General features: G+C 41.7%; 2 protein-coding genes across 2 annotated transcripts in view; both read right to left on the bottom strand.

Annotated features, from left to right (window-relative positions):
• Positions 1 to 24123, bottom strand: part of LOC309700665 (NACHT, LRR and PYD domains-containing protein 3-like) — a 267254-nt gene that overhangs the window by 7873 nt on the left and 235258 nt on the right. The window lies entirely within an intron of this gene.
• The window catches only part of LOC309700667 (protein NLRC3-like), an 88505-nt gene that overhangs the window by 56434 nt on the left and 7948 nt on the right, over positions 1 to 24123 (bottom strand). Inside the window, exons 7-10 of the mRNA XM_082524382.1 lie at positions 12555 to 14352; positions 9337 to 9510; positions 7216 to 7389; positions 949 to 1122 (exon numbers count right to left, since the gene is read on the bottom strand). Of these exons, the coding sequence (XP_082380508.1) occupies positions 949 to 1122; positions 7216 to 7389; positions 9337 to 9510; positions 12555 to 14352 (2320 nt within the window). The remainder of the gene's footprint in view (positions 1 to 948; positions 1123 to 7215; positions 7390 to 9336; positions 9511 to 12554; positions 14353 to 24123) is intronic.

Raw genomic sequence — 24123 nt, 5'->3', positions numbered from 1 at the left:
TAAAATAAATAAAGTCAATAATATCTGCTAAGACTGGAGATAATATAAGGAGGGAGAGAACTGACAGCTATTATTTATATCAGCCTGTCTCAGTTCTTTTAATTCTAAGTATCATAAAGTAATGTGGTAACATGTGGACTGATGTGTTTACAGACAGCATTTTAACCACTAGTTTAAAGGCGGTAGGTTGCACCCTTCGATCTAACACTGTATAAATGTAACAGGGCTCAGTGCTGGTTCTAATAGTCTGAGCTGCTTTAAGCTTTGTTTGTGAAGAGCACAGCAGCATGATCTTAAAAGAGTGGGTCTATGTGCTGTGACACTAGCATTAGCCATGTTAGCACGTTACCTTTAACACCTGGTCAGGCTGAGTCTAAAGGCGTACATTAGGAGGTTCAGCTCTCCATTTTACTGTAGAGTCCCTTCATTCTTCACATATCCATGTCGGGCAGAGAGTACATCTGAAGGCTGAATGGCCTTTTTGCAAGCACACACACTTTCTAGCATTGCAAAGCTATGAGTACAAATAGCAGTGTATAAAAATCCAGGCAACCAGCCTGTGCCTGTGAGTACCTTAAATCACGCTGCGTGGCTAGTTTGCATTGCTTCAGGGTTTTGGAAATGAGATAATCCAATAACCAATCTGATAGCTGATCCAATAGTTAATTCCAGAGCTAATCCGATACCTAATATAATATACCAATATATTAGCTAATCTGTGAGCTGACAGGAAAGGGAAATGGATTTTCAAATGAGGAGTGGAATTGCCTTTTCAAATACCAGAAAGAAATCCTGGATTTTTGAATTCATTTCTTTCTTTCTCTCTCTTTTAAAATATGTTTAATATAAATTAAATTTAAAACATCTGCATGAAACAAAGAGGAAGTGTGTGAAAGAGACAGGGAATGTTTCTAAGTCTTCCTCCTCTATCAGATATTCTCTCCATACCTAAGAGTGTCCAGTCTCCAGCATGGATCCTTCAGTCCAGCCAAAAGCAGCTTCATTCCTGAGTCACCTGAATGATTGTAGCCCAGGTCCAGTTTTCTAATTTGGAAGGGGTTGGAGCTCAGAGCTGAGGCCAGTGACGTACAGCCTTCCTCTGTGATCAGACAGCCTGACAGACTGCAGACACACAAAACAACAATCCACCTCTGAACAATGATTTTGTGTTTGTCATACAATAATGTCTATCCAATTCTATCCATTCTATTTTATTTTATTTTATTTAAAAAGGACAATTTTAAACAGACAGTCATTGTCATGTCAAGCTTTTTTACACTATGAGCCAACCCGCTAAATTATTAGAGAGAAAGCCCAAACTCTCAGACAATCTGCTTTGAGCAGCACTTGGTAACTGTGGAAAGGAAGAACTCCCTTATAAATAAAGATCCTTCCAATAACAACAGGCTTCAGGAAGAGGTTTAAGGGATTATGGTAAATAGAAGAAATAAGCAGAGAGACAAGAACAAAACACAAATGAAGGAGAGAGGGGACACAAGTTAAATATTAATTGAACTTTAAACTTCAAAGTTTAAATATTAAAGTTAAATAAGTTTTAGAAATACTATAACTTGGCATTGTTGTTATTGTATCTTGTGTATTTTAATTTATATATTTTTTACCTTCATGAACAAACTTGTTCATGAGCAAAACTGTTTATTTTTCTTGAGCAACAAACTCCTCAAATTCAATATTTGGATTGTAGCAAAAGCTGAATTATGAATTTGTGGAACTGATATTAAAACTCTAAACTAAAACCTGCCATTTATGAAACACTGTCTTTTTTTTTACTCTGTGCGTGAGAAATGAGAAGTTGTTTTTTTCGGTGGATACTCGGAAATTGAATATAGTTCTGGCCTTCCAACCCATAATAATAATAATGGATTGGATTTATATAGTGCTTTTCAAGGCACCCAAAGCGCTTTACAATGCCACTATTCAGTCACTCTCACATTCACACACTGGTGGAGGCAGCTACAGTTGTAGCCACAGCTGCCCTGGGGCAGACTGACAGAAGCGAGGCTGCCATATCGCGCCATCGGCCCCTCTGGCCAACACCAGTAGGCAAGTAGGGTAAAGTGTCTTGCCCAAGGACACAACGACCAGGACGGAGAGCCCGGGGATCGAACCGGCGACCTTCCGGTTACAGATGTGATTCCCAACCCCCTGAGCCACGGTCGCCCATCTCTAATTGCCTGGCTGTCCTCACTCTCAACAGCACCATCAGAATCCACATCGCTGTTGTCTGAATCTGTTTTGAATCAGTGACGCGTGAGCAGAACAACTGAGAGGAACAGGCCTTTTGTTGGCTAAATTAATTCAGGTACATCAGCACAAACTCAACTACCACATTGATTGCTGTAGAACAAATGGCCTGATTAAACAAAACATGCCACAAGAAACATAACCCGTACCGTACTTTTCTGTTACTAATTAAACAAAAAATTGACTGTAAAAATTCTTCTCACAGTACTTAGAACCTAATAGATGGATGGCTGCAAATTTACACCAGCTTAATGAGGGGAAAACTGAAGTCCTTGGCTGTGTCCCAATTCAGGGTCTGCACGCTTGAAGTACGCGCACTACGCGCACTACGCGCACTACGCGCACTACGCGTACTACGTACGGTGCGTACTATAAGTACGAGAAGTGCGGAAGTGAGAGGCTTGTGAAATGGGACGGTCTAGCCTTCGTCGCGCTGTTCAGGTTGCCTAGCAACCATGATACTAACCGCGAGAAACGTTACATACAGCATTGTTTGACATAAATGAAGGAAGGAAAAAAGTTTTGTTGGTCATTCATTTTTGTCATGACATCACTTTGATTAGTTGAGTATCTGAGGCTGAGACCACGGGACTGTAAAACATGATTGTTGGGCTTCACTTCTGTACTGAACAGTCATTTAAGATTAGTTAGTAAATAACAATTAGCTAATGTTGTTCATGAGACTAAAATCCTCTCACTGTGGTAATGTAAATATAATATGGCCAATATTGTAGTATTGTCAGAATATTATATATATATATATATATATATATATATATATATATATATATTAGGGGTGCAACAATATTCGTATCGATATTGAACCGTTCGATACAGTGCTTTCGGTTCGGTACGCATATGTATCGAACAAAACAAAATTTGTAATTTATTTTATCAACTTTCCTTCTGACGATGCTGTCTGTGTTGAGCGCTCAGTGAATCTGCGTTCGACTACTCCGCCTAGGCTGCACTGTCGAGCGCAGATCCACTGAGCGCTCAACACAGACAGCATAGTCAGAAGGAAGAGAGCAGGGCAAGCTAGCGAGACAGAAGTTAAGCTCTCCTTGCAACATGGACCTCCCCCACCCTCATTCAGATCTGGTGTTTGGAATTATTTTGGTTTTCATGTGACGTATGACCCTGAAGGTAAGCGAGTCATGGACTAAAGTAAAACAGTATGTTGGATGTGCCATGCAATGCTCAATTACATGGGTGGGAACTAGTGTGTTAGCGCAGTTAGCTCGTTAACGTGTTGGCCGTCTAGCCCCATGCACGGGGCGATCGGCGGTAGCTCGTTAACGGAGATTTGCCGTGTAATGGCGTTAAGGTCATTTTAACGAGGTTAACCTGAAAGCACTAGTGGGAACACAACGAATATGACTGCACATTTACGCCGACATCATCCTAGTGCAAAGACAAAACCAACAAGCATGCATGCTACAAACTTTACCCGAGTCATTTAGACAGCCGTTAGCACATGATTCTCCTTATGTGGACCTGATATGTTTAATGTGCTGCTGAGAATATAGCCCAGAAGAAGCGGATAGTATAGCTTTTATTTTGGAAAGAGCCATTTCTCTGTAATAAACTCTCTTTTCCAAAGATGAGTGATTCCTCAATCAGATACAGGGCTCGCAAAATCGCTAGCCCGACGTCCTGGGGCTAGCGATTTTTCCAGTTGGGCTACCAAAATCTATCTCTGCCCTGCCCGTCGGGCTATTGTAGGAAGGAAAAATATATGTCAATGCTTTTGCATTCTTTCAGAAATGTAGCTGGGTAATTATGTCATTGGCATCGGTGAGCCACTGTCAATATGTGACATATTGAAATCGCGTTTGAATTTGCGCTTGTTTTTTTGCTTTCACTTTGCAATCGCGTGAACTGTGTATAGAGAGCGACAGTACTGTTTGGTGAGTGATGATAATTTGTGCACCAATTCCTCTGACATTGTCTTATTAATCTTTAGCTTACTATGCAAACATGACAAGTGAAATCTCCCGCAGCAAGCTTAAACATGTGAGAGGTTGATCGCGCAGAGAATCGCTGAGCTTATGTGAGTGCGTGTGTAAAAGCAGCAGGATATATATTTCAGTTCTGCTGAGCCAAATAAGACAGGTCAGGGTGAAGAAGTGACAGCCAAAGAAAAGCTTACCGCAAAACAGAAAAGTTATGACAAATCAGACTATAAGGCAAAAAGAAAGTGCAGCTTTATGGTTTCATGGACAAAATAATTTCTGTGGCTGCAATATGATGAGTTAAATAACCAGGGGTGCACATAAATGGTCCGCAGGTGCGCATTCACTGTCAAAGTAAAAAACACGGACAAGGGTTAGGGTTAAATTTAAAAACTGTACTTTTGAGTTAAAATATATATTTATAATTTTAATAAATGACAAATTAAAAAGGCATGAACATTTTATTTTGTATCGAAAAAATTATCAAACCGTGACACCAGAGTATCGAACCAAACCGTGAATTTTGTGTATCGTTGCACCCCTAATATATATATATATATATATATATATATCTAGAGGCTCTGAAACAACAAACATCACTAATGTCACACAACTGTGCCGACATGTGGCCAACAGCAATGTTTTAATGTTCTTCCTTATTAAACATTCGCGCATAAATAAGTGACGTCATAGTCAGTACTTACTTTTGACAGTTCACTCTTCGGCCGCTCCCTTCTGCCGTATTTTGCGGCAAAATTATCCACACCCACCGCCGCGCTATGAATTGTGGGATATATGGGACCACGAAGCGTGCACCGGACCACGCTTGATATTTGGGGAAATCGACGGCGCATTTGGAGTACGCATTTGAAGTACGCATTTGAAGTACACTTTGAATTGGGACAGCCGTCGTCGCGTGGCGGTGACGTAATCGCGCTTAAAATGCGTACTTCAAGCATGCAGACCCTGATTTGGGACACAGCCCTTGTATGCGCTCATGACAGAATTTTATCCCAGATAGTGAAAGCCCTTGGTCCTCTCTCCTACTTTAGGTTAAATCCTATATCAGGAATTTATGTGTCACTTTGGACTCGACTCTTACACTGGATGGTCGTGTGAAGTCTCTGGTTCGGTCTTGTGTTTTTGTCATTTATGAGATGTGGCTAAGTTAAGCCCTATTTTATATCGCTCTGACTTGGAGATGTTATACATGTATTTATTTCCTCACGCTTGGACTATTGTAACTCACTGTTATGTTTATGTATCTAAGCAAAGGTTCTCTGGATTGTTGGCGGGTTGTGCAAAACACTGCAGCTAGGCTTCTGACAAAATCTTTTAAGTATTCACATGTGACACCGTTGCTATCTCAGCTACACTGGCTTCCTGTGGAATTTAGAGTCCATTTTAAGATCCTGATCTTGACTTTTATAGCTTCGCATTGACTGGCACCATCCTACATCTCTGATCTGCTACAGTTCTATCTCCCTAGGACAGACCTTCCCAAAGTGTGGGGCCCGCCCCCTGGGGGGGGGCGCAGAGCCATGGCAGGGGGGCGTGGGTTGAAAAGGGGGGGAAAAAAACAAGACGCTTGGACACTGCTAGCACGGGCGCCTACAGAAACGCAAAGCAGGAGATGAAGCATCGCTGAATATGTTTCCAAACCAACTTCATTCTAAGCCAAACACTAGAAAATATGGTGAAGCATATCTTCCCTTTGGCTTCACCTGCACAAGTGCCAAGGTAGGTCTCCCCTGCAGAATTGGTTTTCTCTTCATTGGGAGCAGCGCTGGGCTGTTTAAATCACGGACAAACAGTACCCCACATTTGTGATTTTTAGTTCACAAACACTTCTTGTAATGACTAACTACTCCTGACATTTTGGAGATATACATACTATACTATACTTTATACAGTAAAGTTACAGCGGGATACAAATAACATCAGGCTGATCCTGCCACGATTTGTTCCCTCGGTTCAAATCCCACAGCTGTTTATGTTTTTAAACCCATTTTGCACAGAGAGACATTTTTTGAAAAATGTATTGATAGCAATGTTGAATATTATTACACAGGAAAAAAAAACAAATACATGTAAAACAATTACACCGTGACACCTCTGCCTTTGTAAATGGAGGGACAGTAACTGCGTGTGTATAAGTAAGCGTGTAAAACCTGCAGATAGTCAGATTAACAGTATTTTGTCTCTATCTGCCATTCTGCAATTCATCTCATGTAAACAATAACGTGCGCACAGCGTGACGTGAAAAACGCACATACCTTTGATGCTGCGTGACAAACTCTGTATTCCTTGTCCACACGCAAACGCAAAAAAGGAGTTTTAAAAGTCTCAGTTTTCAGTGATTTGAAATGCCGTTTACGTGTGGACGAAACAGCTGCGTTTTCAAAAATACCTGTGTAGGTGTGTAAAAGAGTTTATTTTATTACTACCTGTAATTTATTGCAGATTACTTGTATTTGATTAATTGTTTACAAAATGTTTGAGGTGTCAAATAAACCGCAATGGAGCAAAATATGGGTGTGTGTGGTTGGAGGATGTGTGTGTGTGTGTGGGGGGGGGGGGGGGGGGGGCGCGCAAACTATTTTTTTGTAGAACAAAGGGGGGCCCAGCAAAAAAAGTTTGGGAACCACTGCCCTAGGAGATCCCTGAGGTCGTCTGATCAGGGCTTACTTGCTTTAAAACATACTAAGATGAGAACTAAGGGGGACAGAGTTTTTGCCACTGTGGCCCCTAGACTGTGGAACTCTCTCCCCCAAACCTTAAGAACTGTGGGCTTAGCAGTTATTTTTAAAAACAATTACTTTGTGATTCTGCCTAGAAAGGTGCTATATAAATAAAATTGTATTTATTTAATTTATTTAATAATCTATCCAAAGTTAAATTAAAGGTCACTTGACAATTTTAAAACGCTTAGTTGTTTATCAAATAATACCATTCAGAACTGAAATGATCAGCGGTGAAATATTTCACTCCTGACCTGAGAGTTTCCAGTGTACAATGTGGACTCTGTAGTGCAGCAGACAGAAGCTTGACTCCTAAATCCTGTAGATCATTGTTACTCAGGTCCAGCTCTGTCAGACTACAGGACTGGGAGTTGAGAACTGAAGACAGGGCACCGCAGCTTCTCTCTGAGAGGTTACAGTGAGTCAGTCTGAAAGAAACACACAAACAAATGAAATCAGTCAAATAAAACAAAAATTTGAAAATACGTAAAAATCCTGTAAAACTACTAAAGACATAATCTCTGACTTGTGACTGGAAATGCAATCTTCTTAGATCCATTTGTACATTTTAATAGCACATTCAGACAATGTAAAACAGTAACACTTTAATTTTTTAAACTTGTTTTGGTAACATCTCCGCTCCTGAAAAAAATCTCTCCTAGTAGCAACTATCACGCCCGCAGCAAGCAAAAGATACAATATTTTCCACTGTCAGAGATTATTTAAATGACTGCAGCTATTGTTGCACCCGACCAGTCCAGCTGGTATTCACACAAGATCACATGGGTAATGCAGGACTGAGCGCGAGGCCTGGGTTTTGAAATTTAGTGACTTGCCATACATAAAATAACAGTTCAGACATCACAAAAATGATACTAATGTTACTGAAATTAATACCAGTGTCTCCACATGTAGAATTATACCTTTCAGCAGTTAATCCTACTAAGGTGTTTTTGCATCACCGAAACATCTTTGTTATGTGTCAGACTTCTTAAGAAAATACCTTAAATGAAATATAAATAACTCTAACACACAATTTTAAATTAAATAAATTTGTTAAGAAAACAACATCACTATATCTCAGAAACCAAAATGATATCTCACTTATTCTGCTACCCAAAATCAGAGTCCTAAATAAAAGGCCACTTGACAAGGCTATAAAGCATAGTTGTTTATAGATGCAAATCATTCAGACTGTAAATGATCAGCAGTGAAATATTTCACTCCTGACGTGCAGTGTTGGGTAAGTTACTTTAAAAAAGTAATTAATTACTATTACTAATTACTTAATCAATATTGTATTTAAAATACTTATCTAATTACTGTGCCTGAAAAGTAACTTAATTACTCAATAAGTAATTTAACTAAATACTTATTAAAATCCCCATAAACCTTGAGTGGACAAACAATAGAAATTAAACTCTTTAAATAATAAATAATTTTTAAAAAAATACGAGTCAACATGAAATAGTTTAGCCTTTTTGCTTCCTGAATCATCTTTATTACATTATATAAAAAAAACATTCTTTAACATTTTTTAGTAAGGAATGTAACTTTCTTTAGCTAAGAAACACAATTCCAGAATAACAAATATATTTTTCTGCAACATATAAGATAAGATAAGATAACTCTTTATTGTCATTGCACAGTCATACATAGTACAGTAGTACAATGAAATTGGAAAAACTGTCCTACGTCGGCACTACATATAACACAACACGACACGATATGACACATCACAACGTAACAAACAACACAACACAGTATATTAACTTAGTATAAAAAAGAAGAATAAGTGTATCTGAATAACAAAAAAGCTTAACTTAAGAAATGTTATACATGACATATTTCACGCAGTAAACATTAAAATTTTTACATTTTTAAAGCAATGAGTAACATATTCATACATAATGTATGTAATCATGTCATGTGATTCAACAAAGTGAAGTTAATTCTGAACTTTGGTTAACAAACAGAATTCCTCTGAAACTTCCTCAAACCAATGAGCACCATATTTCCTGCATGCTGTATGTACTGTATGTAGAAAAGTAAAGTGACGGGAATATTTCCATTTCATAAAACAGGCCCTCGCTTCAGCCGAGTCCGACATCTTCCGCTGTAGAATACGACTATGCGGCAAACTGGCGCGAAATGACGTGCAGCTGCACTACAGCGATGTTAAAGCGGCAGAGTTTATTTTTACCTTTAGAAGATAAATTATTGAAATTAAATAATGATTTTCAGCGAGTTTAGTTATTTTACAATGTAACGCAAGTACATTGTAAGTAACTGTATTTAAAATACCTAAAAATGAACAGTAATTAGTTACTCTACTTTTTCAGTGGAAAAGTAATTTAAATACAGTAACTGCTGACCTGAGAGTTTCCAGTGTACAGTATGGACTCAGTAGAGCAGCAGACAGAATTGTCACTCCTAAATCATGTAGATCATTGTTACTCAGGTCCAGCTCTCTCAGACTACAGGACTGGGAGTTGAGAAATGAGGACAGCGCACCACAGCTTCTCTCTGAGAGGTTACAGTGACTCAGTCTGAAAAAACAAACAAACAAACTAATGAAATCAATAAATAAAACAAAATTTGTGAAAAAATGTAAAAATGCCAACATGCAACACAATTAATGGTTAACAAAATAACTTCATTAAAACACAATTGCCCTTCTAGATCACCACTTAGTCCTTGTAAGGTCCACTTCCCCCACCTTCTGATTCAGAAGACATGAATACAAACTGCAAATCTAATAAAAACATAATTTCTGATTTGTGATTAGAAACGTAATCTTCTCAGATCTATTTGTACAATTTAGAGCCAAGTGGACAGCCGAAACAGGAACATTCATAGCAACAAAGATGAGAGAAGACATCTTTTCAGTAAATATTATGCTGTCAGGAAATACCAAAGGTAGGTAAATTCTAGTTGTTGTGGCTTGTGCAGTGCATTTGTTTTCATACGCACATGTCAGAAAAAGTATGGCAGTGACGGAGAATGAGAAGGGCGAAAGCAGATCGTTGAATAAAACAGATGAACCAAAATTGGTTTGTAAAAACGGGGCCAACTTCAGTAGTGTGGAACTGGTGAGGTTTTTGTCTGTCAGATACCCACCAATTTTTGGTAGAACATGCAAGCGGGCTGAAAAACCTGGGGCTGCACAAGGTCAAAGCGTTAGCGCCGTCCAGCCCCACACACGGGGCGATCCGCGTTAACTTGCTAACGGTGATTTGCCATGTCATTTTAACGAGATTGCTGAGAGCACTGATTTTAATACTACTTTGTTAAGCTATGAAGCCGCACCGCTTGATTGATTGTCGGAGCATTACGGCTACCATAGTCACGTGCCTTATGGAGTAATACCTACTGTGATTCAACATAATATTAGTATTGTGTGTGTATAACCTCTTTTTAAGTTTTGTGGACATTATACATGGTTATGCTCAGGATATGTCGGCCCATTTCTACTGAAAATGCCCTTTGGTTTAACTGTCAGCATGGAATTTGCATTTGCACTGTAACATTTTTATATAGCTTTAATGCACATAAAAAAACCAGCTGCTTGTTTAAGTTAAAATACATTGTTCGGGGTTTTTTTTTTTGCACTAATAAAGTTGTAGAGTTGTTAAGTATTTTGTCTCACGTCAATTATATTGTCAGTTATATCGTTACCGCAATTTTTCAAATATATAAATATTTTTGGACATATTGTCCTACCCTACTGCTGCTCTTTCTACACCTTGTGGATGAGTTACTCTGATATCAAGAAACATGTACCTCATTCAAGTTTTTCCTCTAAACTAAAGTTTTTCCACACTCTATTCCAGCTACAAATCACAGGTGGAACCCTTCAAATCAAATCAAATCGATTTCTATAGCACTTTTAAAAGCAACAGAGTTGACCAAAGTGCTTCGCAATTAGTTCAGAACATGAGAAAACAATAGAAAAACAAATACAGATAAACGAGATGAGGCAATGACAATGTATACAACATAAAAACAAGACAAAAATAGCAAACAGAAAAAAAGGCCTGATGGTACTCAAACTGAACTCGAATTAAAAACCAACATAAAAAAAATGAGTTTTAAGGCATGCTTCTAAAGACTGACTAGACTCTGAAGTACGAATATCATCTGTCAAGTTAGTCCAGAGTCTAGGCACTGCAACTGCAAAGGCCTGATCTCCTCTACGCTTCAATCGAGACCTCGGTTGTACTAAGAGCATCTGGCTAGACAATATCATTGCTCTTTAAATAGAAAAGAAAGAAATAACTGTGCCCATGTGGATCCTTATCATTCAAGATCATGAAAAGATTCTATACTCAGAGAATATTGTTGATTTCATATGACAGAGAAGATTTGGGAGATGCAGGAGGTGAAGATTTCTCAGAACACTAGGCACTTTGACTTCACTGTGTAAAGTATGGAAGTCAGAAAAGGAGGGAGAAGTGAGGAGATGGACACAAAGGAAATGTCTTGGGCAGACTCAAACTCAAGCACTGGAGTCACAACTCTAACCTTTAGTACATGAGTCACATACTCAGTAAACTATAGCAGCAGTCAGCAGTTTGTCAGTTAATTTGAAGACGATGAGAATGGCTATGAGCCAATCCAAAAACAACCTCATCAGCAGCCACGAAAGGGGAAAAAAGCATTTAGACTGAATGGTCTTCTTGCCCAAGGAGTGAGCCACTGTACTCATTGTACAGGCCATCCAAGCTGATTTCAACTTTTGATCCCAGATACCACCTGGAAAATCATCCAAATTAGGAGATTTTCCCTGATCTGAGTTGTGTTTTCAATTCAGTTGTAACAAAAGAAGAGCTGTTATCTGTGTGCCCACAATAAAAAGAAAGACAATGTACATGTGTAAAGTCTAAAATCATTAAAAGCAATGGAAAAGCTTATTATGGATAGTGGTGCAGTTTATCATCAAAGGCTGGCAAAAAGGACACCATGTTGGCAATAAATGGCATGAAGTCTGAGTTGTTTTTGTATTTTTGATTTTTGTGGGCGGATTATAATCTGGAGGAAATTTTATGGCAGCCATAGAAGAGACAACCAGGGAAAGTATGCTTAAGACGGAAGGAGCTAGAACTGCTTGTTTGATATGCACCAAAGTCTGCACCAACAATTTGACAACTCCCACTTGGCAACAGTGTGAAGGAAAAACTCCAGGAGAATGAGGCTCAGGAGGTACAACCATCTGCTGTTAACAGTTTGGGGTGAGGGGAGAGCTCAGGTCAAGAATAGTAAACAAACACTGAAGCCCAAGGCACAGTGTAGTAAAAACTAATGATTAAATGCAAAACTGGTGCATGAACACATGGAAAGTAAAGTTTGATTGTTTGGTTTTTTTTTAAAAGACCAGTAACACAGCAGCAGCACTAATAATGATACTGCCATAGTTTTTGGATGTTGCATCACAAGAACATTGAGTTTATGAGACATTAAAAAGGTTACAGTTGTTTTAGAGTAATTGCCATGCTTTGGGACACAAATTCTTACAAAGATGGAAAGTCTGATTAAATAAATTACAGACTCAACTGCATGATAAAAGTAGAGGGATCAGTACAAATGTACTTACACAGCTTTGTTGGAGGCTTTGACCACTGGCAGTAGCCTCCGAAGAGCCTCCTCTGAAGCTGAGTATTTCTTCAGGTCAAATACATCCAGATCTTTTTCTGATGAGAGTAAGATGAAGACCAGAGCTGACCACTGAGCAGGAGACAGCTCATCTGTGGAGAAACTTCCTGAAGTCAGTGACTGTTGGATCTCCTCTACTAGAGAACGATCATTCAGTTCATTCAGACAGTGGAACAGATTGATGCTTTTCTCTGCAGACAGATTCATACTGAGTTTCTTCTTAATGTACTGGACTGTTTCCTGAATAGTCTGTGAGCTACTTAGTGTGTCTGGCAAAAAATTTCGTAGGAGAATCTGATTGGGCTGCATTGAAAGACCCAGGAGGAAGCGCAGGAACAAGTCCAGGTGTCCATTTGGACTCTGTAAAGCCTTGTCCACAGCACTCTGGTGGACATACTGTAGTTTTGGTGCATTAAAAAATTTTGACCACCAGGACGATGTCTGTTGTTCTTCCAGCAGATTGACTGCAGAGTTGATGAAGGTCATGTGGACATGAAGAGCAGCCAGAAACTCCTGAACACTCAGATGGATGAAGCAGAACACCTTGTCCTGGTACAGTCCTCTCTCTTCTTTAAAGATCTGTGTGAGCACTCCTGAGTACACTGAGGCTGCTCTGATATCGATGCCACACTCTGTCAGGTCTGATTCATAGAAGATCAGGTTTCCTTTCTGCAGCTGATCAAAAGCCAGTTTTCCCAAAGACTCAACCGTCCTCCTGCTCTCTGGAGTCCAGTGTGGATCTGTCTCAGCTCCTCCATCATACTTGACCTTCCTTATTTTGGCCTGAACCACCAGGAAGTGGATGTACATCTCAGTCAGGGTCTTGGGCAGTGTTCCTTTCTCTCTGGTTTGCAGCACATCCTCCAGAACTGTAGCAGTGATCCAGCAGAAGACTGGGATGTGGCACATGATGTGGAGGCTTCGTGATGTCTTGATGTGGGAGATGATCCTGCTGGCCTGCTCCTCATCTCTGGATCTCTTCCTAAAGTACTCCTCCATCTGTGGATCAGTGTACCCTCTAATCTCTGTCACCATATTAACACATTGTGGAGGGATCTGATTGGCTGCTGCAGGTCGTGTGGTTATCCAGATGCGAGCAGAGGGAAGCAGGTACCCCCTGATGAGGTTTGTCAGCAGCACATTCACTGAGGTGGACTTTCTAGGGTCAGTTAGGATTGTAGTTTTGTGGAAGTCCAGAGGAATTCGAGACTCATCTAGACCATCAAAGATGAACACAACTTGGAAGTCTTCAAAGCTGCAAATTCCTGCTTTTTTGGTTTCAGTAAAGAAGTGATGAACAAGTTCCACCAAGCTGAACTTTTCCTCCTTCAGCACATTCAGCTCTCTGAAAGTGAATGGAAATATGAACTGGATGTCCTGGTTGACTTTGTCTTCAGCCCAGTCCAGAGTGAACTTTTGTATTAAGATTGTTTTCCCAATACCAGTCACTCCCTTTGTCAGCACTGTTCTGATTGGTTCATGTCTTCCAGGTGATGCTTTAAAGATGTCTTCTTGCCTGATTGTTGTTTCTGGTCTGGCAGGTTTCTTGAACACAGTTTCAATCATTCTGGCCTCATGTTCATCATTGATCTCTGCAGTCTCTCCCTCTGTGATGTAGAGCTCTGTGTGGATCTGATTCAGAAGCGTTGGGTTTCCTGCTTTAGCAATCCCCTCAAACACACACTGGAACCTCTCCTTCAGGTTAGATTTGAGTTTAAACTGACAGTTTTGAAGACCCTCTGAATTTAAAACAGGAAACAAGATGATTAGTGTAATCCATTTTATATAGAATGAAGAATAATATAATACACACACACACACACACACACATATATACACACATATATATATATTAGGGGTGCAACGATACATAAAATTCACGGTTCGGTTCGGTTCGATACTTTGGTGTCACGGTTCGATATTTTTTCGATACAAAAAAAATGTTCATGCCTTTTTAATTTGTCATTTATTAAAATCATAAATATATATTTTAACTCAAAAGTACAGTTTTTAAATTTAACCCTAACCCTTGTGCGTGTTTTTTATTTTGACAGCGAATGCGCACCTGCGGACCACTTATGTGCAGCCCTGGTTATTTAGCTCGTCATATTGCAGCCACAGAAATTCTTTTGTCCATGAAACCATAAAGCTGCACTCTCTTTTTGCCTTATAGTCTGATTTGTCATAACTTCTCCGTTTTGTGGTAAGCTTTTCTTTGGCTGTCACTTCTTCACCCTGACCTGTCTTATTTGGCTCAGCAGAACTAAAATATTGTGGCGAGCTCAGACAAGGAGGAGATGGAGGTGTCGTTTGGTCTTGCTTCCCGTGAGCTAGCCAGGGAGCACAGCCGTTTATTGACATCTGCAGAAGAACACTGCCGCTAGCTAACTGCTCAGCGCGGCAACAGCACAGCAACAACAACAACAACAACAACAACAACACACAGGGCGCCCTCTGACCCCGGGAGGACACACCGTCGCAGCGAGAGGGCGTCACCCGTCACTATGGCAACATAAACAAAACATAACTGTACAAACAGAACCCCGAACAGACCTGACCCGCTACAATATATATCCCGCTGCTTTTACACACGCACTCACATAACGCTCAGCGATTCTCTGCGCGATCAACCTCTCACATGTTTAAGCATGTTTAAGATTTCACTTGTCATGTTTGCATAGTAAGCTAACGATTGATAAGACAATGTCAGAGGAATTGGTGCGCAAATTATCATCACTCACCAATCAGTGCTGTCGCTCTCTATACACAGTTCGCGCGATTGCAAAGTGAAAGCAAAAAACAAGCGCAAATTCAAATGCGATTTCAATATGTCACATATTGACAGTGGCTCACCGATGCCAATGACATAATTACCCAGCTACATTTCTGAAAGAATGCAAAAGCATTGACATATATTTTTCCTTCCTAAATTCAAATTCAAATTCTATTTGTCACGTACACAGTCATACACAGTACGATATGTAGTGAAATGCTTGGACAACTGCTCGTGACCTAAAGAAAACAAAAAAGGAAAAGGCTATGAATAAGATAGGAAATAAATATGAAAAATTAAAAAGGGTAAATTTAACTAGGAAGGAATAAAATATAAATTAAGGTTAAAAATGAAATAACTGTACAACACAAATTAGAATGAAGGGTAAATTTAACTGGGAGAATAAGATAAAATATATAAATTAAAGTTGAAAATAAAATAACTGTACAACAAAATACACAATATAGAACTATATAAGAATGTATGAAGAAATATAAATAAATATATACACAATAACAGCAGCATATACACAATAACAGCAGCGTGATTTAAATAATGAAGTGAAAACAATGTCCAGAATGTCCAGTGTGTGTAAGAACTGTATGTGTGGGTCAGTACTGTGTGGTGGTGTGATTGAGAGACCGTATCGCCTGCGGGAAGAAGCTCCTCCTCAGTCTCTCTGTGTTGGTCTTCAGGGAGCGGAATCGCTTTCCTGACCTCAACAGAGAGAACAGTCTGTTGTTGGGATGGCTGAGGTCCTTCACGATCTTCCTGGCCTTGGTCCAGCACCGCCTGCTGTAGATTGAGTGCAGGTCAGGGAGCTCGGAGCGGATGGTGCGCTCAGCTGACCGCACAACCCTCTGTAGAGCTCGTCTGTCCTGCATGGTGCTGTTCCCGAACCAGGTTAAGATGTTTCCCGTCAGGATGCTCTCTATGGTGCAGGAGTAAAAGTTCCTGAGCACCTTGGAGGGCAGTTGGAAGTCTCTCAAGCGTCTGAGGTGGTAGAGACGCTGACGGGCCTTTTTCACCACGGTGTTGATGTGACAGGACCATGACAGGTCCTGCGTGATGTGAACTCCGAGGTATTTGAAGCTGTCCACTCTCTCCACTGGGCACTCGTTGATGACAGGGGTCTGGTAGTTCCTCTCCTGCTTAGTGCTGAAGTCCACTATCAGCTCCTTTGTCTTACTGACGTTTAGAAGGAGGTTGTTCCTCTGGCACCAGTTCTCCAGATTCCTAATCTCCTTCAGGTAGGCCGTCTCATTGTTATCAGAGATCAGGCCCACCACGACGGTGTCGTCAGCAAACTTGATGATGGTGGTGGAGCTGGTAGTGGCCACACAGTCATATGTGTACAAAGAGTACAGCAGGGGGCTCAGAACACACCCCTGGGGGGCTCCAGTGCTGAGAGTGGTGGAGGCTGAGACATGTCCGCCCATCCTTACTGCCTGTGGTCTGCCAGTTAGGAAGTTGGAGATCCACAGACACATAGATGAGCTGAGTCCCAGATGCTCCAGCTTGGTGGTGAGTGTGGAGGGAATTATGGTGTTAAATGCAGAGCTGTAGTCTATGAAGAGCATTTTAACATAATTCCCCTTTCTAGTGTCCAAGTGAGTGAGTGATGTGTGGAGGAGATGAGAGATGGCATCGTCTGTGGAACGATTTGGACGGTAAGCAAACTGTAGTATTATCTTGTTAATAATTTCACCTCCTCACTACGTACGACTCTGGATACTGTAGCTCCTGTGAAAACTAAGGCCTCAAATCAGAAGTACCTGACTCCGTGGTATAATTCTGAAACACGTACCCTAAAGCAGATGACTCGTAATCTGGAGAGGAAATGGCGTGTCACAAATCTAGAGGATCATCATTTAGCCTGGAGAAATAGTTTGCTGCTTTATAAGAAAGCCCTCCGCAAAGCCAGAACATCTTACTATTCATCACTGATTGAAGAAAATAAGAACAACCCCAGGTTTCTCTTCAGCACTGTAGCCAGGCTGACAAAAAGTCAGAGCTCTTTTGAGCCAACCATCCCTTTAACGTTAACTAGTAATGACTTCATGAACTTCTTCACAAATAAAATTTTTATCATTAGAGAAAAAATTACCAATAATCATCCCACAGATGTAATATTATCTACAGCTACTCTTAGTACCATTGATATTAAGTTAGACTCTTTTTCTCCAATTGATCTTTCTGAGTTAACTTCAATAATTACTTCCTCCAAACCATCAACGTGTCTTTTAGACCCCATTCCTACAAAACTGCTCAAAGAAGTCCTGCCATTAATTAATTCTTCGATCTTAAATATGATCAACCTATCTCTAATAATCGGCTATGTACCACAGGCCTTCAAGCTGGCTGTAGTTAAACCTTTACTCAAAAAGCCATCTCTAGACCCAGCAGTCTTAGCTAATTATAGGCCAATCTCCAACCTTCCTTTCATATCAAAAATCCTTGAAAGAGTAGCTGTCAAACAGCTAACAGATCATCTGCAGAGGAATGGTTTATTTGAAGAGTTTCAGTCAGGTTTCAGAGCTCAGCACAGCACAGAAACAGCTTTAGTGAAGGTTACAAATGATCTTCTTATGGCCTCTGACAGTGGACTCATCTCTGTGCTTGTCCTGCTAGACCTCAGTGCAGCGTTCGATACTGTTGATCATAATATCCTATTAGAGCGATTAGAACATGCTGTAGGTATTACAAGTACTGCGCTGCAGTGGTTTGTATCATATCTATCTAATAGACTCCAGTTTGTGCATGTAAATGGAGAGTCCTCTTCACACACTGAGGTTAATTATGGAGTTCCACAGGGTTCAGTGCTAGGACCAATTCTGTTTACATTATACATGCTTCCCTTAGGCAGTATCATTAGAAGACATAGCATACATTTTCACTGCTATGCAGATGACACCCAGCTCTATCTGTCCATGAAGCCAGATAACACACACCAATTAGTTAAACTGCAGGAATGTCTTAAAGACATAAAGACCTGGATGGCCGCTAACTTTCTGCTTCTTAATTCAGATAAAACTGAGGTTATTGTACTCGGCCCTGAAAATCTTAGAAATATGGTATCTAATCAGATTCTTACTCTGGATGGCATTACCTTGGCCTCCAGTAACGCGGTGAGGAACCTTGGAGTCATTTTTGACCAGGACATGTCCTTCAACGCACATATTAAACAAATATGTAAGACTGCTTTCTTCCATTTGCGCAACATCTCTAAAATTAGAAATATCCTGTCTCAGAGTGACGCTGAAAAACTAGTTCATGCATTTATTACTTCCAGGCTGGACTACTGTAATTCATTATTATCAGGATGTCCAAAAAACTCACTGAAAAGCCTTCAGCTAATCCAAAATGCTACAGCAAGAGTCCTGACAGGGACTAGAAGAGAGAGCATATTTCTCCTGTTTTGGCTTCCCTTCATTGGCTTCCTGTTAAATCCAGAATTGAATTCAAAATCCTGCTCCTCACATACAAGGTCTTAAATAATCAGGCCCCATCTTATCTCAATGACCTTGTAGTACCATATCACCCTATTAGAGCGCTCCGCTCTCGCTCTGCAGGCCTACTTGTTGTTCCTAGAGTATTTAAAAGTAGAATGGGAGGGAGAGCCTTCAGTTTTCAGGCCCCTCTTCTGTGGAACCAGCTTCCAGTTTGGATTCGGGAGACAGACACTATCTCTACTTTTAAGATTAGGCTTAAAACTTTCCTTTTTTCTAAAGCATATAGTTAGGGCTGGACCAGGTGACCCTGAATCCTCCCTTAGTTATGCTGCAATAGATGTAGGCTGCCGGGGGATTCCCATGATGCATTGAGTTTTTCCTTTCCAGTCACCTTTCTCACTCACTATGTATTAATAGACCTCTCTGCATTGAATCATATCTGTTATTAACCTCTGTCTCTCTTCCACAGCATGTCTTTATCCTGTCTTCCTTCTCTCACCCCAACCGGTCGCAGCAGATGGCCGCCCCTCCCTGAGCCTGGTTCTGCCGGAGGTTTCTTCCTGTTAAAAGGGAGTTTTTCCTTCCCACTGTCGCCAAAGTGCTTGCTCATAGGGGGTCATATGATTGTTGGGTTTTTCTCTGTATCTATGAAGCGCCTTGAGGCGACTTTTGTTGTGATTTGGCGCTATATAAATAAAATAAATTGAATAGTGGGTCCAGTGTGTCTGGTAGTGAAGAAATGATGAAGTCTCTGACCAGGCGTTCAAAGCACTTCATCACTACTGAGGTGAGGGCTACAGGGCGATAGTCATTAAGAGAAGCAGGGTGGGGTTTCTTCGGGACAGGAACAATGATGGACTCTTTGAAGCATGTGGGGATCACCGACTGAGATAGAGAGATGTTGAATATCTCAGTGAACACAGGAGCTAGCTGGTATGCGCAGTCTCTTAGGATACGACCTGGGATGCCGTCTGGTCCTGCTGCTTTCCTGGTGTTCACTCTCTTGAAGGTTCTCCTTACTTCATGCTCAGAGATGACGAGCACGTTTCCGGTGCTGGCAGTATCTTCCTGTCTGCAGCCGTTAGCGCCGCTAGCACTAGCATTGTTGGAGACCTTAGCTGCAGCCTCGAAGCAAGCATAGAAAGTGTTCAGCTCGTCTGCCAGAGTCACGGCCGCGTTCGTCATACCGGTTGTTGGTGCTTTATAGTCCGTTATTGTCCTTAGTCCCCGCCACAGGCTCCTAGAGTCACTCTGTTGGAGTTGTGACTCTAGTTTCCTCCCGTAGCGCTGCTTCGCCTCTTTCACCGCCCTCCGCACGTTATATGACGCGGCTTTGTACGGGTCCATGTCCCCCGTCATGAGTCCCGTGTTGTAGGCAGCGGTGCGGGATCTCAGAGCGTCGCGGATGGTTTTATCCACCCACGGCTTCTGGTTGGGAAACGTTGTGATAGTCTTTGTCTCCACGGTATCATCCGCTAGTTTCCCGATGAATCCCACAACCGCTTCCGTAAACACGTTGACATCATCATCGGAGCTGTTTCTGAACATGCCCCAGTCTGCGTCATCGAGTGCGTCCTTTAACGCGGCCACCGATTGATCCGTCCAGCGCGCGACCTTCCTCTGAACCGGAACTTCCTGTTTCAGCCTTTGTTTGTATTTTGGGATGAGGAAGATGGCGGCGTGATCAGATTTGCCAAAAGGAGGGCGGGATTGTGCCTTGTAGCCGTCCTTGACCGTAGTGTAGCAGTGGTCCAGTGTCCTTTCACCTCTGGTGGGGCAGGAGATGTGTTGATAAAAGTTCGGCGCTGCGCGTTTGAGGTTCGCGCTATTAAAGTCCCCCGTCACAATAAGCGCAGCGTCCCGGTGTTGTGTCTGGTGCTGTGTGAGTGCCTCATGCAGCTCGCATAAGGCGGTGACCGTGTCCGCTTGTGGTGGAATATAAACGGCACTTATAATGACCGATGTAAATTCCCGAGGTAGATAAAAAGGACGACACATGATGGACAGTAGTTCCAGATTTGGTGTGCAGGAGCGTGTGAGAGGAACAACGTTCGCACTGTTGCACCAGTTGTTGTTCACCATTAAACACACGCCGCCTCCCCTTGACTTCCCCGAGTCCCGTGTCCTGTCCATGCGGTGAACCGAGAAGAACTCGGCCGGCTGGATGGCGTGGTCCGGCACCGCTGGGTTCAGCCATGTCTTGGTGAAGCAGAGGAGATTGCAGTCCCGAATGTCTCTCTGTAACTTTACCCTGGCCCTGAGGTCGTCAAGCTTGTTCTCCAGTGACTGGACGTTGGCGAGCAGGATGCTAGGCAGAGGTGTGCGGTGTGCACGAGCTCTCAGTCTGTTCCTGACGCCGGCTCGCTTCCCTCTAGGCTGCCGCCACTTCCCTTTGTTCTCCCTCAAGATCTCACTCGGCCAGCTCGGATCCGGAGTTAAAAACTTCGAATTGTGAGTACATTGTAAACCAATAGAAACAAGAGTGTCACTGTCATACCTAATGTACCCAATGGTGGTGATTTTGCCGATTTAGAAACGCTGAAAACTAACTTAAAAAACAAAGAAAGAAAAAGTGGTCGGAGCAGTCGTGACCGCAGCCGACCTCACCGGTAGCCCGACTGGAAAAATCGCTAGCCCCAGGACGTCGGGCTAATGGCTGTCTAAATGACTCGGGTAAAGTTTGTAGCATGCGTGCTTGTTGTTTTTGTCTGCTTCCACTTGTCTTTGTACTAGGATGATGTCGGTGTAAATGTGCAGTCATATTTGTTGTGTTCCCACTAGTGCTGTCAGCGTAAATCTCGTTGAAATGACGTTAACGCCACAACACGGCAAATCTCCCTTAACGAGCTACCGCGGATGGCCTGTGCATGGGGCTGGACGGCCAACACGTTAACGAGCTAACTGCGCTAACACACTAGCTCCCACCCATGTAATTGAGCATTGCGTGGCACATCCAACATACTGTTTTACTTTAGTCCATGACGTGCTTACCTTCAGGGTCATACGTCACATGAAAACCAAAATAGTTCCAAACGCCAGATCTGAATGAGGGTGGGGCAGGTTCAATTTGCCATGTTGCAAGGAGAGCTTAACTTCTGTCTTGCTAGCTTGCCCTGCGCTCAGTGAATCTGCGTTCGACTACTCCGCCTAGGCTGCACTGTCGAGCGCAGATTCACTGAGCGCTCAACACAGACAGCATCGTCAGAAGGAAAGTTGATCAAATAAATTAAAAATTTATTTTGTATTGTTCGATACATATGCATACCGAACCGAAAGCACTGTATCGAACGGTTCAATATCGATACGAGTATCGTTGCACCCCTAATATATATATATATATATATATATATATATATATATACACACACACACACACACATATGTGTGTGTGTGTGTATATACACATATACACATGCATACATACATACGTGTTTAGACCATTATTATACAGCACTAAATCACAACAATAGTCGCCTCAAGGTGAGACCAAGTAATACCTCTTGTTGCACTCTACATTACCTCTTATCCACCTTTAAAGCCAGACACTCCACTCAATGCTCAAGCTTATGTAGAAAGTTACACGTTTTACTAGATTGGGGCAAGACTGGAATTTGGGTCACCTATCATGGTGCAACTGTGACTGTGACAGACAACTCAGCCTCTTACTAAAAAGATTGGTTTGTAAACCATAGCACTGGTGGAATACAATGCTTGCAAAGAGATAACTATGGGATTTGAGTCACCATTTTTCTAGTGGGTCACAATAAATGTGAATATAGATTGGATTAACTCTCTGTATTATATTCAACAGCGTTTCCTGAATAATACCAGAGATACAGAAAAAGGGACTCTGAACAGCTGCATGCTGCATCACTCATGATTTGGCAGAATAGAATGGCACTGGACATTTTGCTAGCTGAGAAAGGGGGTGTTTGCAGAATGTTTGGTAGCAGCTGTTGCACATTCATCCCAAACAACACCTCTCCAGATGGCTCTGTGACACGTTGGCAGAAGAACTAGCTGAAATTCTGGGATCAATGATCCATTTAAGGACTTCCAAGACCAATGGTTTTGAAAGTAGAATGGTCTAATCTCTTCTCTCTTAGTATCTATTGCAGTTGCAGCCGCCTTGCTGATGCTGTGTGGCTGCTGCCACATTCCATTTATTTGAGCACCAATTCCCCGACTAATTGACACGGCGCTTACCAAGACCAATTACATGAATGACCAACTCTGTCTGGCTGATGAAGAGGTCTCATATGACATCTCAGCATATGCTGGATTGTAACGTGTTGAAAACTGATAAGGATAAGGAGATACATGGACTTAATTAATCATAAATAAACACAGCATTGCTTTTATTGAAAAACGCTAAAAGAGTTAAGTTGTTTGAGTCTGTTGTGTTATATCACATATGATGAACCAGCTAAACATAGCACATACCTGTCGCCATGACATTCTCTCCCACTATTAACTCTATCCTAAACATGTCGTCATATGGCGAAGGAATTCCTGGTGTTGGGTCACTAGGAGGAGGGGGTAACTGCATAAAGAGTGACAGACAGACTTCCCCAATTTGAGGTTCCTGAATAGACTCTGTGCATTCTGTGACTCCTTTTTGATAAAAATGGTAAATGGTAAATAGCATTTGTATAGCGCTTTTCTAGTCCCTAAGGACCCCAAAGCGCTTCACACTACATTCAGTCATTGACCCATTCACACACACATTCACACACTGGCGATGGCAAGCTACATTGTAGCCACAGCTGCCCTGGGGCATACTGACAGAGGCGAGGCTGCCGGACACTGGTGCCACCGGGCCCTCTGACCACCACCAGTAGGCAAACATGGGGTTAGTATCTTGCCCAAGGATATTTGAAATGCAGCCAGGAGGCAGCCTGAGATCGAACCACCGACCTTCTGATTAGTGGCTGACCTGCTCTGCCACCTGAGCTACAGCCACCCCTTTTTGTAAGATAAAGTAAAGCTTCGCCTCTGCTCTGTCTCCGTTTGTCTTATCTTATTTTTCTAACAGGGTGTTACAGAGGAATTTTTGCGACTCTTGTTTGCAAATCCTTTTAAACTCATTTAGGCTAGATGTAACCATCAGGCAGTCATTTTCAGGTCACTACAGAGATGTTTGACAGGGTTGAAGTCAGCTCTCACTGGGTTAGTCTCAGACATTTGCGGAGCTGTTCCTAAGCTACAGCTGTGATGTCCTCGCTGTGTACTTAGGGTCATTGTTGTTTTGGAAGTTTTACCTTCAGCACTATGGAGGAGGCCTT

Source organism: Aulonocara stuartgranti, assembly GCF_965226115.1.
Source record: "Aulonocara stuartgranti genome assembly, chromosome: 23".
NCBI lineage: Eukaryota > Metazoa > Chordata > Actinopteri > Cichliformes > Cichlidae > Aulonocara > Aulonocara stuartgranti.
Note: the sequence above shows the minus strand (reverse complement) of the source record. Positions and strands in the feature narration are given on the sequence as shown.